Below are 18,466 nucleotides of genomic sequence, written 5' to 3' on the forward strand. Positions count from 1 at the left end.
GCCAAGCACTTAAATGTGAATTGCAGAGTAGTGATGTAGATGTAGATGTAGATGTAGATGTAGATGTATGCTGTAGATTTAACCTGAAGATGTGATTCATTATAGTGAAATCGGTTGTACTTTGATTCCACAACAGACCTGAATTATTTGGTAAAAGCAAAATTCGTGAAGTTTTTACAGAAGCTTGAAATTCAGCCCGATCTTCATTGCAAGTTGCTTTTAAGAATTTGCTGAACAAAACTCTGTCTCAAACTCTAACTGAAAATGCAAAGATACTCTGGTTGTATGCCAAGTACACCATCGGCAAAACGTAATCAATACCTTCACTCCACAATAAGAATGGTGATGAAAGTGCCACTATAGCAGAATTACTAAAGACAGTTCTCCAAAATTGCTTCACCAAAGAAGATGAAGGAAATATTCCAGAATTGAAATAAAGGTCAGCTGCCAATATGAGTAACTTAGAAGAAGATAACTTTGGTGTAGTGAAGCAGCTTAAATCAGTTAATAGAGGCAAGGGTTGTGGCGCAGATTGTATACCAGACAGGTTCCTGATCTATGTAACTATTTGGAGATGAGTGTTTGCAGTTTATGTAGTCATTTATAGTCTTGTAAAGTCCTTAGCTCCTCACACCCCTTCGACTGGCTGTCTGCTCACCCAGCCTCTCTCATTTCCTGTCTCTACACCCGTGTCTCTCACTGCCTGTCTCTACACCCGTGTCTCTCACTGCCTGTCGCCTCGCCCCGCCCCCTCTCGCTGCCTGCCCCCTCTCGCTGCCCGCCCCCTCTCGCTGCCCGCCCCCTCTCGCTGCCCGCCCGCCCCCTCTCGCTGCCCGCCCGCCCCCTCTCGCTGCCCGCCCCCTCTCGCTGCCCGCCCCCTCTCGCTGCCCGCCCCCTCTCGCTGCCCGCCCCCTCTCGCTGCCCGCCCCCTCTCGCTGCCCGCCCCCTCTCGCTGCCCGCCCCCCTGCATATTTCTATATTTCTGCAAAGACTACTATTCATGTTCAGAAATGCAAGTTGGATGCTTCACAAAATGTAGACACCTAGTATCCTTGAACTACGAGATTAATGAGTCTGAGTTAGACAAGTCCTACAAGTATTTGGGAGTAATGGTGTGTGTGTGTGTGTGTGTGTGTGTGTGTGTGTGTGTGTGTGTGTGTAACAGAAATGTTAGACACACTTATGAAAGTTACAGACTGAATATAATGACATAGTGTACTATTGCAAATATACCCCTAGGATAGTGACAAATTATGGAACTTGAAAGATACTGAAACCGACTTCCCTATTGTGGTGGAAATTGGCATGTTTTGCTAGTTTGCAGTTTCAGATTCGAATTGAGACTTTGGTGTTTTATATGTTCTGTATGTGGACAGTCATAAAGATTTAATTAATCCCTCAATACATCAAACTACAACTATGGAACTTGTTGATAGTGTTAGTGCTTCTCTATATATTTACACTTCAATGCGACACATTTTTCTCAACAGTGGACAACTTCGCACAGATCTCAATTGTAGAGTTCTGCATTTTATATGTTTGGGGAGCATTCCAACTCAAAAATCACAGCATTGTGCTTTCTTCATCCAAGAGAAGGAGAAACTGTATCCAGTGTCAGGAGCATACGAGGTGTGAGGCAAAATATGGTAGCCCAAAGAAACAACATGTGTGACTGTGTCCTAATGGACTGAGCTGGGGCATTGGGCAGCTTCCCATGGCACATCTAGAACATTATTAGAAGATTCGATTTGTGCGCTCATGTGATGGTTTACCCGTTATTGGTGTAACATGGTAGCACCCCACCACACCAGGCCAGTCCCAGAAATACACTGGATCCCCTTGCTGAATGGCAGTTGGGTGTTCGTCTTTTTCAGCAGTGGTGAATCCACACATTTCCTGTGCTTGCTTGGCTCCTTTGTCTGGGGATCACAGTGACACACCAAGCATTTTGTTTGGCTTCTCAAGTAGTGTGCTGTGGTACTTTGGTGCAGAGATTTGAGTGTGTACGGGGATCACAGGCATGTACCTGCAAACAAACAAAAAAAATTAGTTACGTAACTTTATTGCTTCAAGGTGATATTTAAAACTTTATAATTAGCACTTTTAGTTTCTATCAAAACATGTCCTTTCAGCACAAGTCAGTTAATTTAACTGACTTTTCATTCCTTATGTGTGTGTGTGTGTGTGTGTGTGTGTGTGTGTGTGTGTGTGTGTGTGTGTGTGTGCAGAAATTCCATTCCGATCCTATTGTGAATTCTTTATAATAATTATCCAAGTTTTTAAACAAGCAATATAATTTGTGAGACTGCATGTTTTTAAATTAAACACAGTCAGTATTGTATAATTCATGACCACCTCTTTTACTTCCATTATTCTTTAGCTACAGATATTTTCTACTAATTTCTGTTCTCTGTTACCTAATTATAACACTAACATTGTATATAGCTGATCATATGTGCACTATTGATTAATGCAGTAGAACCACTCACATCTGGCTACCCTTTTGACATTGTGAGTGCAGTGTCCCAGCTCTGTAGTGTATTCTACAGTACTGCCTGCCTGAGCATGAACAAATGTAATGTGATTGTCCCTCAGGCTACTAGTTTTGACTGTTGGTCATAAACAGATCTGTCAAAATGAAACAACATTTACTGTTAATTTATGAGACAAAAATAAAATAGAGATAGGAAGAACGCAGAAAAATGACGGTGCATAGCATCTTAAAGTCAAGCATGTGTTACATGGTATCTCATAACAGTATCATGCTTACGTTACAGGTGGTTAGAATCAAATGCTAAAGTTATATTTACACTGTCCTGTATTACGTTACATCTACCAGAGCCTTTAGACAATAGTTGTTTGCCACGTAGTTACGTTATGCATAATTTAAAATTATGCATTAATAAACTTGTTACATAATAACAATATCCATAATTTTGTCATTTGCTCTTACAATGGATGCCACAGCTTTGAATTGTTACAGTCCAGTAAAAATCAGATTGGTCACAGTGCAGAAGAAAAGCATAACAACAAATATCAATTATTTTATGTAAAAGTGGCAACACCATGAAGACAGCATGCCAATGGTTAGCATACAATGCAACCATACAAAGTAGATAGGAGTAACATTTCCTAAAACCTGTGTGTAATGAAAGATTACAAATCAGGTTTCACATTCAGAAATCACGTTTGACTGTTTGTTCCTGAAAAGATTCTTCTGCCTCGTGTAAGAAGGTGAACTGTTTACTAACAAGTGTTAGTATTTGACAGGGGCAGGATTGTGAACTGTCAAGACTGTCGTTTAACATTCCATGATACTACTATTTGCATTGGTCGGGATTCCACAACTGTCATGTGAATATTGGAATCAATGGTTTCAGAAAGACCATATTCAATACCCCAATGACCCCATGTGACTAATGCCTGAGAGGACAGACACATTGTTTGCTCAGGCGTGCAGTATGATACAGCCACATTACGTACATTGAGTTGGAAATTTGCCCATTTGCAGCAAGATGAGTATCCACATGGACAGAGAAACTGGAGCACCACCGTCGTCATAGTGACCATTGTTACATCTTCCTTCGACACGGCAGCAGTGAGAAACATGCCGACAGTTATACACCCGACGACAATACTAGACACAGGGGTAGCACCAAATCATTTTTTGAGATGAATCTGGATTGTGCATACAGCTTTACAATAGACATATCCATGCACAGAAGCTCCGAGAAGATCAAACATTGCAAGACTGCATTTGTCGTCATCTCATGGGTCCAGCAACTGGCGGGAGAGTATGAGGTGCTACAGAGTACAGAATGTGAACATCTCTGGTTCAAAAAGCTGGTAGCTTGCTCAGCAGGCATCATATTTCTTATCTGATAGGCTAGTGGCTGTGCCTTATCTTCAAGGCCTCCATAACTGTGACATTCTAGAAGATAATCGAATGAGGTCTGTTGCCGGTGCTGTTCTGACCACATTGAAAACATGTTGTCTGTCATGGGTTGCCGCGTTACTGGCACACTGCCACTCACCAGCAGCTTTTGATAAACTCCGGCATTTAGTTGAAGCAGTGTCAAATGATGTGTCCATATGTCATCCAAGCTCAGTTCAATTCAGTGCCAAGTGTAGTGTGAGCTGTTGTTGCTGCCAGAATTGTCAGCTCAGTGTACTAAATTTTTTACCCTGGATACTCTAAAACCACACATAAATGTAATCATGTATTCTCACTATATATGTGTGTGAGCAGTCCTCCTTAGTGTTTGCAGTTGTGATGGCAGGCAGCATACTTAAGTCATGATGATAAAATAAATCATATTGTGTATGTTTAAAACTTTCCAGAAGCATTTGGTGCCATTAGATATCATTTTGACTGTGATATATTTTATTCTGAATGACAAATTCTTTCTCTAAAATAGTCCAGATGTCTAAGTTACACTCTTAGTTTAGTGTTGGCATAGTGCTATTTTCCAAGACGATGGTATTGAAACAGTTTTGTTCCTCACATACCAGATCCGTTTCCAGTGCAGCAAATATGTTTTTTCCCTGGATTGTGTGTTCACCTTATAGGTGACTCAAATGAATATAAAAAGTAATGTGGTAATGGAAATCCTGGGAAGAAGACAGTGGTTTGGAAAAACAACCACTCATGATGTAAAAAAGTAGTGTGGAGCAGTTTGAAAGTACGCGAGCAAGTTCTTAACAGCTTTCAAATTTGCATTCATATCTGGCTGTGTATGCACATACCATTATTCAACCATGTGTAAACCGTGATAATTTGACTTCAACTAATATATGACTTGTATTTCCGCATACTAACCAACTTTGGGCCTGGCAGCATCCCAAACACACACCATTGATGTATTTAATGAACCTCACTGTGTATATAGGTATTGAATTGCAGCATTAATGGCTTTAAAAATACTGACCGATTTTATATTATTGATGTAAGTGTAGTCACCTGAAACTTTGAGCATGTGCTAATGTAGGCTGTCCCAGCGTATGGAACTGATGGATATTTCCTGGTTTTTCTTGCTGAGTAGTAGCATTGATGAGATGCAAAATTTCAATGAATGCCACACCTGTCATGTTGTGATGCTATCAGTCTTGGCCAGAATATTAACCTTACAAAGGATGAGGGTAATTAATCTGGTGTATTTATTGAATATCTTTAGAATTACTAAGATTTCCTGAAAGCTCTTCAGCACCATCTACACAAAATATATTTTAAGAATTATTTATTACTGCCACCAGTTATTTGTACGAAAATTATATGTAACATTGAATTATAATTTTTGTGTTCCATTCACAATGATGCTGCAGTTAAATAAGGCATTTGTGTTTATCACGAAATATTACTCCAGAATTTGGACCATTGCACAATTCGGGGAGTAGCTCACAATTGGTTCGCCTCTTACTTTAACAACAGAAAGCAAAAGGTCATTATTGACAGTGTTGAGAATGGCTGTAATGTGGAGTCTGAGTAGGGTATGATCAAATTGGGGGTGCAACAGGGATCAGTGGTGGGGCCACTTCTGTTTCTTATTCATATAAATTCATATTCATATAAATGTTATGCCCTCTAATATTACAGGTAATTTTTAAAATATTTCTGTTTGCTAGTGACACTAATTTGTTAGTAAAGGATATTGTGTGCAACATTGGCTCTGTTTCAAATAGTGCAGTTCGTGATATAAGTTCATGGCTTGTAGAAAATAAAACAATGCTAAATGACAATAAGACTCAGTTTTTACAGTTTCTAACACACAATTCAAGAAAACCTGATGTTTTAATTTCACAGAATGGGCATATGATTAGTGAAACTGAACAGTTCAAATTTCTAGTTGTTTGTCATGGAAAGCCCATGTTCAAGATCTTGTCCAAAGATTTAATGCTGCCATTTTTCCTATTCAAATGGCATCTGAAGTAATTGATCGTCTGACATGAAAATTTGTCTACTTTGCTTATATTCATTTGCGTATGTCGTATGTTATTATATTTGGGGATAACTCTTCTCTTCGGAAAGGATATTTTTGGCACAGAAACAGGCAGTTTGAGCAATAAGTGGTGTATGTTCGTGAACCTCTTGTCGACCCCTCTTCATTAGTCTGGGTATTTTGGCATTGGCCTAATATATATATCTCAAGAATTCAAAAATGTTAGCAGTAATCCATGCACTTTCAAATCAAAACTGAAGAGTTCCCTCATGGCTCAAACCTTCTATTTTGCTGAGGAGTGGCTTGAAAAATTAAGCTGCTTCTTATGTTATATTGTTAATTGTGTTTACTTAAACTTATGGCTTGACTTCTTTTTGGTTCATAAAAATTTTATTTTATCTGTTATTACTTTTATGTTGTAATTTCATGTACCGACAATTCCATGAACTTGGAGATTTGCTCCTCGATTTGGTCCTATGTAATTAGATGTATAAATAAATAAATAAATGTTTCTTACCTTTTTCTATCTGTTCATGTCTCATTTCTGAAAAAAAAACCATTTTCACTTGTTTTCTCCATTCCCTTCTCTTTCTTGTTAAATCCAGCTACAGTAGGTGTAGCCTAAATAATCCTTTACTTCAATGTGATTTCAGAAATGAACACATTTATTATTGCTTCCATATGTTATCACTTTTTCCTATGACCACACACACTTCCAATTAAAATTATTACTTCATTTGACCACACACCTGAGATGAAATGAAATGAAATGATCATATGGCATTTATTGGCCGGGATATCCCCTTCAGGGTTCAGCTGCCTTATTGCAAGTCTTTTTAGTTCACGCCACTGCGGCAAGTTGCGTGTCAGTGATGATGAAGGACACACAACATCCAGTCCCCTGCCAGGAATCGAACCTGGCCCCCCTCGCTTGGTAGGCGGTAACACTACTACTGCGCTACGGAGGCAGACAGCTCTGAGATAGTTTCTTATAATCTTATGCCACAAACTATTCTTTGTCATGAGAAAAAATTAAAGATGCATCTTAATGTAGGTAATTTTGGTATTTGTAGTTCCGCTGTGTTTTGCCCTATTACTGAAGGGGATACTGAACTACTCTAAGCAAGAAATGGTTGTATTCTCTCTGGCAGTTCTTTGCACTCCACCCAAGGTTTCTCATTATTGTTTTATTTAAAACAGTTCAAGAATTTTTCTTGTTTTCTCGAGGGTTCTTTATAGTTACCAAGCTAGGTGACACAGTTGTTAAATCTGTGGATTTCTGTTCTAGAAGATTGACTCCAAGTATCCATTTAGTTGCCCTAATTCAGGCTTTATGTTGTTTCCGTAAATTATTTAAGCTGAGAGTTGTTGTGTTTACTTAAACAAAACCATGGCTCTCTCTGGGTTCATGTTTCCCTACCTGCCCCAGATGACCTTTCTTGGATATGGAACTAGAAATTTCATTCCTTCATGTTTGTTCCTAGATTATGTGATTGGCTAGAGCTGTGTATATTTGATATAGTCCAGAGGTGAGCCTGTAAGTTATATTTAAAATTAATATTTATAATTTGTCTGGATGGTCATCTTGAGAGGCAGAGAGAGAGAGAGAGAGAGAGAGAGAGAGAGAGAGAGAGAGAGAGAGAGAGAGAGTCAAGCTAAGCTCTCGCTTTTGGTTCTCAATTAAAATTTGTTATTTCATCCACCTCAGAGGGCTAATTTTCTAGTATGAGATACTGTTTTTGCTATCCCAGTTCTATTTTTCTACAAGCATTTGTTTTAAATAATTTGGGGGATATGGAATCAGTCACTCTTGTTGTGATACTATTATGTAAATGATTCAGGATTATAAGTTAAAGAAATACACAAATAAAATGCATTATTGTCAATTAGTTCTGGAAAGTCAGTTGTGTTTCTCTTTTTACTTTTATGTACATGAAATCTCGCATGAACTGTAAGGTCCATTCTTATTGAGCTCTAGTGAAGTGTTCTGTGCATGCCAATAATTGAAAGCCATAGCCTTAATTTATTGTAATTCATGTGTTTGTTTTAGTCACCTTGGAGGTTTTTTCCCTTTGGTTGTCTGTAATGCACTCAGAATTGTACACATTTTTACAGTGACAAATATTTGGATTATATTTTAGTTCTTTGTAGTTGAGGTCCACTAAAAAACAATAATTTACTTTTCTATTTCGAAACATGATTGAATGAGCGGTGTATTACATTTTGTTACTGTGTTTTTGGTGTGTTCATTCTTGCTTTAATGACATGTTGTTAACAATATTCTTCTTCTGAACGTATTGATGCAAAATAATGTTGTTGGAAATATGGTATGCAGACTGGAGTTATATAGGACTTAACTTAGATCCTTTTTTTAGTTCTATGTTAGTACTGTATGCTGTTTTATGTATTAAATACCACAATTTTTCTCCACATGCCACATCTACCTATTGTGTTTCTCTTGTTAGTCTAGTTTCATTACTTTTATGCATGCTGCTAAACAGTTTTGTGCAAACAATCATAGTAAGACAATTATTATTCCCATTGCATTAACTAATCTTGTGTTTGCTAAAGTTCTAACACTCATAGTATTAGTAGTAGCATATTTCATATTGACACTGAAGAAAAGTTGTTCTGCTTTGTTAAACATTTGGCAGAGTAATTACATTAACATAAATATTTAACATTATTGTATGTGATCCATACATTTTTGCTGATACTGTTTCTTTGAAAGCATATTACGATCGGTGGTTAATTGATATATTTTGTCAATTATTGTGGAAATATATAGTAATACTAAAATGAGTTGCTGGGTAGTGAATCCCTAAAATACTTTTTATCTTGTATGTGGCATCAAGACATGTGTATTAAGGAAGTAGATTGCCACTTATGATTTTTTGTAAATACACAGCATAATGTTCATGATGTGGAAAACATAGTGTGTGACAAATGGTTGAATCCAGGTGCTAATGTAAGCTGCTTGTCTACAAAACTTACATTACTTATTTTGAATGCAGCTTGATGCATTCGTGTCAAGTATATCGATACGTATGTTTTGTGTTGCCTTTGTGTGATTCATTGTTATATTCTACTCAGAATATTATTGATTGGTCAGAAATACAGTCAAATGCATTACAGTTATGGTTCACCATTCCTAATTCAACATTGATTTCCTGTTGAAGTACCCTCAGTCTTGGTTTTATGGATCATTAAAACACACACACACACACACACACACACACACACACACACACACACACACACAAGATGACACCTGAGTTTTATTTGTGGACTGGCATAGCCCGTGCCCAAGTGAGACTCTCAGGCTGTCTCGAAATAGTTAACTTTGTGACTGATTCGCACGAACAGAATCACCTTCATTATTGTTGTTGGAATCAGTTGAAAGCACTGTCACTTAGGCTTCTTTATAAGTCTAATGATGTCACTGTCATTGGAATTGTCCTTAGAACCATAAAACAGTCATTCATACAGTTGTCCAGATCTTCATTCTCACTAAGAACATCTGAACAATCATTGTCAAAAACATTCAAAAGTATTTCAGATTAGTTCAATTCCTTCCATTTTATGATTAACTGCATCTCTAAAAGCAGGAGCAGCTTCAAGGCAAATATAGTAACTATTTGAAATATCAAAATAGCATCAGAATGGTAAATAAGCAAACACATATGAAGGCAATCAAGTATGATACATTTACTACTGACTTAAAAACCTAAATAGATGAAGTAGTTAAAATATATCACAGCAGATGGCATCTGCAGACATCGTGTAGAAAAAATTGTTTCAAGATCAGTCCCTAAACAGATGGCGTGCGATACATAAGTAAACTCAGGATCTGTCCACAATGTGTTTAATGAGGTTACATATGTCATTCCAGCTATTTAATGGCTCAACAGATGAAGACTTTCATGAATTTCTATATTTACATCCACTCATTTTCATCATGCTGTCCTATTTATGTCCTCATTCTCCCCCTCAGCACCATGTTTCAGTGGTGATCATTCTTTTTATCTGTTGTTGTCCAGTTGTGTCTAACAAATTTTTCTCTGAATTCATTTAACAATCTGAATACAGAATTTTTATTGTTTAGTTTGTCCTCTTGAATGATAAGACATTGTTTACATGTTGGATCTCATTCATTCTTGCAATGAATAAAAGATAAGGCAGAACTCCACCTTGCCAGACTCCTGCCTTTCATCCAAACATTGTAGTCATCCCTACAAATGCTTGCAGCCTCTAATTGCAGAATCAAATATTTTCTTGATATTAAGTAAGGCTACATAAAGGGTGTTAATTTGGATGTAAATTTTTCCACAAGCTCACAAAGTTGAAAGATTAGATCAGTTGTATGTCCAGTGTCTCCCAGAATCCATACTGTTCCTCAGGTTGTTTCCATTCTATAGACAGTTGTTCAGTCTTTACTGTGGTTTAACTAAGATACTTAAGTAAAAATATTTGAAAATGTTTGGGAACTATATTCTAGAAGTGGTACATAAATTACTACTTAAAAGGTAAATGTCTTATGATAAAGAGGTTTGATTTAATTGTAAAAATGCATATCTTACACGTCATGAGATGATAAAAACATATAAAGGAGTCACGAGTAGTGTGAATGGCCATGTACACTAGCTAAACTATCGAACTAATGAAGAGAGAGTTGTTAGTCAAATATTTTTTTTTGGCACTCCTATTTGGTGTACGGCAAAAACACACACAATTTATATTCAAAGCAAAACTAAGTATTCATTACAAATAGAAGAAGGCATATGATATGCCTGTTTCCAAATGATCAACTGTTTTAGGACTATCCTTTAAATGATATTCAGTATAAGGAGCCATGAAATGAAAGCAGTGCATTTGTTTCAGTGTAGATGGAGGATATCATTTACGATAAACATTAATATGTTAGGAAATACTAATGTGGGTCTTTTGTAATTGTAACATATATGACTCCACACATGGGAAGGCACTCAGTACTTGCAGCAGTGGAGTAGGTTAGAAACATATGAAGTGGCAATAAATGCTATTCCATATTTCTCTGCAGTCATCATGGCCAACATTGCTGCACACCTGCATGTATGAAATCAATGAGGTTATTAATAGGTTTGGGAGTGACTTTTGACACACTCTGATAATTCCATTTCCAGATTTGAACCAAGCATTACAATACATTAGACCACGGCTTCCCAACCTTTTCAGTTGGCAGACCCCTTCTTCAGTCGAAAATCCATGGCGGACCCCTAGTCAGTCAAGAGCACAGTAACTTTAAATTTCAGAGTGAAACCCATGGGAACTGAAAGCTTCTTAATGCAAATGCCGTAAGCCAGTGCACAAAGGCCCTCCATATTGTTGCGAAACAGTTGATCAGAGAAGCCGCATTCTCCGGCACTAAACTGTGTATACGTTCTCACTTAGGAACCACAAAGGCTGCTTGGGGATACAACCTGAAGTAAAAGTACACATTTTTCACACACACAAAAAATAGTGATGAATTTGATTTTCACATTTTTACTCATTATTTTACACAATTTGGTGAAAGGTGGCCGGGGATCCCCTAGAAAGAGCCGGCAGACCCCTAAGGGGTCCTCGGACCACACGTCGGGAAGCCCTGCATTAGACTCAAATCCCTTTGCTCCCATCCAGATTTAGGTTACCTGTGGGTTTCTTAAATCAGTTATGACAAATGATTCATTTGGAAAGAACTGAGTAGTGTCTTTTTCCCATCCTTGTGCTGTCTGAATTAGTGTTTCATCTCAAATGAACTTGATATGGTGTGAAGCTAAATTCTAATATTGCTTCCTTGCTTTCAGTTCTTGAACAGTGGTAGGAGATGCTGATCTAACAATAATATACTTTCCAACTAAATGCCACACTCATCCAAAAGGACCCATATCCAGGAAACACATTAGCCACAAAATTAAAGTAAAACAAGCCCTTTGTAATATGTTGTCCAGCTTAGTCCTACAGGATTAAGCAATGTTACAAATGAAAAGGGAAATATCCGAGATGGAACCATCACATGACAGAAAAAGAGGTAAAAGGCTATTGTTCACCTTTGTGTTACCAAAGAGCCAGTTTGAATGAAACTGGCACCTGTACATCTAATAACACTGCTTCTGGATTTTTTTATATTCCTAGATAAGGGGAGTGGAATTTTCACCATCCTGTAATAACAGTGAGCCTGAGAACTATTTTACACATAACATTCTGCCCTCTATGTATGAGGATATCTTCACTGATTCACTTTTTGTTGTGCTTTATTGAGATAACCACTACCTTTACTGAGGTGGGCATTTGGCACATCATTATTCAGTGGTCTTGTATAACCCATCAAATAATGTTTGAAAGTACACTGCAAGGTGACACTATGTTTTGGACACTTGAATGATATTCTGATGGACTAGGGATCAAATTTCTGTCTAGATATCCAGATTTATGTTCTCCACTATTCACTTTAAACACTATAAGTAAATGCCAGGACACATCCTTTAATAAAGCCGTGGTCAGTCCTTGTCACCATTCTTGTCCACATGAGCTGTTTCTATGTGTGTAGTAAAACTCAGTGTAATTGTCATGAAATACTTTTTACCATCCTCCCTAATTATGTATTGTTATCCACTAATTTATTATTACAGTGAATGGTTTCTATTTTTGTGTACCTTTACAGCAGCATTTCCGAAGTGCGCCTCGAATGTCGAGTAGAGACAAAATCATCATCATTGAGTGTAGAGTCAACATCATCGACGTCAGGCTTTGGCTCTGGTGCTACAGGAAGAAATCTGACATGGACCCCACCTGCATCAGTTGAAGGAAGCACACCAACATGGACTGAAGGGACACCATCTTTCACAGAATCTTCGAGCAGTGGAGATATAGGTTAGAAAATTAAAATTTCCTTTTTGAGACTAATAATTCACACCCTTTCAGTTCTGAAATATACTATATAGTTATAACACGGTGCACATTTTAATTTAATCATCAACAGAACTGATAAAATACTCATTATTTCTGCTACTTGATCTTTGTTGTTAGATTAAAAAAAACTGCTACTGATAGTTGTTGTAAGTAATCAGATTAACAACTACTACAAATCAGAAGAGGAAGCCATCACATCTACAAAACTGAGAAGACAGTACTGTAAGGAGTTCACACATGATGCAGCATTATGCTGTTCTAAAGTATTCACGTACAAAAAGAATTTCTGGCAACTCTTGATACAGGTCTTATGGTTAATGATTAAATGTTGCTGTGGATTATTGTTTTTGCTGGACTGTGACTGTGCATAAAGGTACAACTTAATTTTTTTTTAAGTATTGTTTCTCATTACCTTAGGTCATTTTATTTTCTTGTGCAAATCAAATGACATGAATTCAGCTTGAATTACAGACAAATGCATGTGTTTTTCATTATACTTTCTCAGCTCTATAAAATAGCCATATGCTTACATACTATTTGGTTGTTGAGCTGTTTCAAAAAGGACAAATGGACAGAGTATTCTATATCACCTGAGGAAGTTTGCTGCTAATCTACCTGACTGCCCACACATGTACTGCAAATCTTAAATGGTGTAAATGTAGGATTGAACTGTTCCAGATGCTTCTTGCATTCTGTCTTCTTACCCTCTGTTTTCTGTCATTATTTTTTAACCTTCGTACAATGATTGCTTGTGGGATACTATTCTGAACCATCTCTGACAGGACTGCATGATAAGTGAGTCATGAAAGAAATTATTTTACTTACAGATGACTCACTGGAGTCATCTTTAATCTCTCCATCATGTTGTTATATTTGATGTAGAGTAGAGGAAGCTTCTGGCACTTGACTGAGCAAAACCTCAATGCTCCTGTGCTGCATAGCATTGCACATTGTGAAAGTACACCATAAACCTCAAGAAGTAGAATTTTATGTTAGCAGTTGAGTGTGAATGAGTGTCTGCATTAAATGAAACATAACGTAGTCTTCGCAGTATAAAATGTGGTGTTCCCTCCAAGGAAGAAAATGGGAATTATGGAAGTGGTACACATGGTCCTTAACAATAAAATAACTTACTTATTTTCTTTCAGTTGAGTAACATTCTTTTCATTTTGAAGTCAATGTTTTTCTCTAAAGAGAAATTGGGATCATTTTAATTACACATTTAAATTTTATTAACAGTGACTATCTAAAACTACCGTTGTAAAGTTCCTTAGTAGCTAATGTCGGAATTGTGTGCTAGTATGATGGCACTGCAGAGAGAGCTATTAAAGTCCTGTAGTAAGACATTTTTGTCACCAGCATTTGGCTGTCAAGGCGGATAAAGATCCTGAGTGCCAGACTGAGAGCCAATGCCCTTGAGTTCCAAATCTCTTTGTGGTGTCTTATGGTGTAAGGGCACATGACTGTTGGTCCATCGGTGTCAGATAGGGACATTACAGTTTGCCGTATACATAGGAGTATGCTATGTGCTGTCACCAAGTTTCACCATGTCTCTTCTTCCTTTCATTCCATAATCACCCGTAACAACAGAAACTTAACACTTCCATCATCATGTAGCAATGTCTCCCATGTGGTACAGATAAACACTGGCCAATTAGTTACTGTTTGGAGGAAGTCGAAAACAAAACCACTTCCACTAAGGACTGGCCCAGGACAGCAGTGTAGGATGCTAAAGATGCTGCTTTAAGGACTGACATTCACTTTGTATGTATTTCGGAGATTAAAAACAGATTTGCAAGATGTCAGTATTCTTTCATCTTGCCTTAACATCCTTCCCCTACCCTATCCAACAGCCAAACAGCAAAATGTTTGTATTTCCTGTCCTTCTGTGCAATTATGCTTATTTAAGAGTAATAATAAATAGAATCAACTTTTTCCTCATGAAAGTATACTGTTAGGCAATTATTGCCCATGGGTGACAATCAGATAACAGAAGATGGGCGGTGTACAGTTATGTTATTAAGAAGTAGAAGATAACTGCAGTAAGATAATTTGCATGTTTTTGTGTATATCACTGTGAAAGTAGAATTTGGTGTAAAAATCACAAATTATTCACTTTTTATATACAGAATACAGTCCCACAGTCATCAAGTGTTCGTCTTCCCCCACATTATGTTGTGGTGCACAGTTATCTATAGAGTTCTTTCATTTTTTAAAACTCCACCATAGAATTCCATTTACAACACACATACAAACTTCTCTGATGATTAAAGCAGAGTGTTCAGTCACAGTTTTACAACTATCAGTTTTGCATGCTCAAGCACATGTCAGTCATTTACATTATGCTGGAAACACTTGATCCATCATAGTAGGCAAGAGGAAGGTAACAATAAACCACCTCCACTACACCTTTTCCCAGGACAGCAAAGCTGGGTTCTTGCTCTGTTCCCAGACCTCACTGACTAGTATAGGACTAACTTAGACATACATTTGGCATGTTATTCAAAGGACACACATACATCAACTTTACATTTATTATGTGATACTTCAGTCAAGTTAGCAACTTCCACTTTGTATTCAGTTTTCAGTGGAGACCTGAAGAAGTATCAGTTTGCCTTCTTTGAAATCTATTTACAAGGAATAAAGGGCCCATTAAGTGTAAAAGTAGGACAGTGATGCACATCAGTTGTCATCATGAAAGTTATCCTATTGTCATCCAGCTGGAAAAGAGATACAACCAGTAGACATTCATAGCCTGTACTAAATAAATGTGTGCGTTAGGTACTTGAATGCAAGAGCCAGCTACTCTCTTAGATGAAATGAATAGTCTGAAAAGGAGATTAAAAAGCTTAAACCACTTCAGATCAGTTTGAAAATTTACACAAGGAAACATTCTTCTGTTTGTGTTTTACAAACTTGTGCGCAGTCTAGGTTTAGTATTCTGTTTCCTAACATTAATGGCTAGAAAACTGATGTGGAACACAAAACCTATTTTGTGTGCAATAGAATTTGCAGAAAACAAGAAGAAGTGATTGTAGTAGTTGTAATGTTTCATCATGAGCCCACAATCTATTCAATTAAATTTATAAAGTTTCTACTGCAGGTAAGGTGTTTTCGAAATATACCTACAATAATGAGATTTATCAGATCCTGTACCTAATGTGGTGGTTGGTTTGAGCAAGATAATACTTCACTAAGTGTGGCTCTATTGGAGAAGGTATGCCATTTTCTCCTCCTGACTTCAGAATTAGTTTACCCACCCAGTTGTAAGGGGTACCTACATCTTGATATCAAATTCATATCATTGCATGGCTTAATTTTTTTCCCCATACACAGAACACATTGACAGACATGAATGTCATATTAACTGCTAACGAAAATGCTAGACATGATTAGAGAAATGAACTTCAGAGATTTCAATTTTTAGTCAAGTTTTTCACCCTGTTTTAATTATATATGTTGAGTTTTTAAAATAAAGTATTGGGAAAGTCATTGATAGAATTGGTTTGTATCTGTAATCAGCTGAAGGCAGACATGATACAATTTCAGCATTGTGTTGATGATTTAACATAGAGTGCAAAACATTGTTCTAAACAGCATTGCACATAGTGATAGATTACAGAGATTGCTACAGTGAGACATGTATTTGGTTGGAATAATGTTGCAAAATACAAATTCTGGCTGAGTTTACTGTTTCCCAGTGTGGTCTGACACACTATTGAAATGCACATGATTGCAAGCGTTTTAAACGGAAGGAAGGAGTTGTATGAATATATGGTGTATCATCATATCTTTGCTCTGCTGTACAGACCAAAAGTAACCATAGATTAATATTCCACAACACGTGGACGTAGTATCCATTCATGGAAACATTGTCAGTTCAAACATTATCACTTTGAACATTGTTAGTTCACTAAAGAAAACTAAAGTTGATGAACCTTTGAGAATGATCCACTTCTTAGCAAAATTTTTTGAAGCTTACATAACTTTTGATGGCCTAGAGACAAAAATGCTACTTTATACGCAGCTGGTCAACTTAAGTGTGTGTGTGTGTGTGTGTGTGTGTGTGTGTGTGTGTGTGTGTGTGTGTGTCACTGCTGTTTTACTTTTCAAGTGCCCACTGAGACATTTTTGTGAATACCTATACCAGATTTCTTACTGTTTTTTTAAATATTCCATATCTTTATCTGTACTGTTCTCTTCACCTCGTTAGTTTCCTTGAACAGAGAGATACTTTTGCAAATATTTAGCAAGCCCCTGAAAATAAATTACACATTGCTTCACATAAAAATGTTAATCCAGTTAGAAAAACAAAAGAATATATAATTGAGGGACTTTGTGTTAGACACATGAATGTGACCTTCCTGCTCAGTCATGTAGTCCTGTTTAAACCATAAATACTGCAAATTACGTGGATAATTTGCAATTTACTGGCATGCATTTTGTTTTTCAAACAGAGTGCTTTTGTCTAATTAGTATGTTCACAAAAATGTATTTTATGCTCTAAACAAAGGATTTCAGAGATGTAAAATTACTGCAAAAATAAAGCTACAGAGTGTCAATCTATGGTTTAAATTAATAACATTTCATTTCATTGTATGTACATACTGTTTCCCATAAGTATAGGAATCAAATGAAAACACGGTGACAGTATTTTGTTTTGTCACTGATCCTGATTTCTTTCAATTGGCATGACAACTGAAAAAAGAAAGAAGAAAAAAGTTGAAATATGAAATTGTGATGCGGTTGTCAGATAGTTCTCAGTGGTAGGTGATGGCATTTTCCTCATGGGAACTCTTTACTCTCAAATATTTCCAGGCATAGTGTGCAAAATGAGACTGTGTTTGGATCATTTGCAATGTTAATTATTCCCTACAGATTAAATTTAAATTCTCCAAACTAGTATATTCTTTGGGTTACGCTATTTTAGATATGAGAGTGATGTGGATATCTCCTCGTGCATTAGAATCGTAGTGAAATGAAAGAGAACTAAGCTGTGAATGACTGTTGAAAGGCATGTAACCCTGTTGTTGTTCTTCCCATTCGTAAACACAGTTTGTTGTCATTTTTAAATTTTATTGTTCCAGTAACTGTATCAGTATTTTGCTAACAATCTGGTATTTGTTAAAATAATGTTGGTGTAGTGGAATGGTGTAGACTACATAATGGAATAACTGTATCATCCATATATTTAATTTTAGAGCATTGTGTTATGAATGTGCTAAAATCTTGTTCGTTGATCATGCACATCCCTTGAACTGTAATGTTTCATCATCCATTAAATGAATTTTATCCAGTTAACTGTGTACTTAGAATTTTTGATACCTTCTGACCCCTATCCTAAATTACAAAAGGTGAAACTATTCTGTGGTTGTCACACAATTTTCCCAAGTGAATCTCTAAATTATAACTGAAATGCCCTTTAGCTTTCTGTCTATCAGTAATCTGCAATGAAAACTGAAAACTAAATAGTTATATGTGGGGAGTCTGATTAGCTACATCTTTATATTATTAGATATTCCACATTTTTAAAAAATTCTTTTGTGTAAAGTGCTTCCAAAAATGCTTGATTGAAACTGGAGATACTTGAGAGTAGACAG

The 18,466-nt window shown here is 36.8% G+C and overlaps 1 protein-coding gene across 6 annotated transcripts in view; it reads left to right on the top strand.

The window, feature by feature from the left end:
• The window catches only part of LOC126297383 (phosphatidylinositol 4-phosphate 5-kinase type-1 alpha), a gene marked incomplete in the record, with an annotated part of 309,051 nt that overhangs the window by 203,235 nt on the left and 87,350 nt on the right, over window positions 1-18,466 (top strand). For 5 of the 6 annotated variants that reach the window (XM_049988110.1, XM_049988114.1, XM_049988113.1 and 2 more), the window contains 1 exon segment: window positions 12,619-12,827. In XM_049988110.1, coding sequence (XP_049844067.1) covers window positions 12,619-12,827 — 209 coding nt within the window. 6 annotated transcript variants of the gene reach the window in all.

Source organism: Schistocerca gregaria, chromosome X, assembly GCF_023897955.1.
Source record: "Schistocerca gregaria isolate iqSchGreg1 chromosome X, iqSchGreg1.2, whole genome shotgun sequence".
NCBI lineage: Eukaryota > Metazoa > Arthropoda > Insecta > Orthoptera > Acrididae > Schistocerca > Schistocerca gregaria.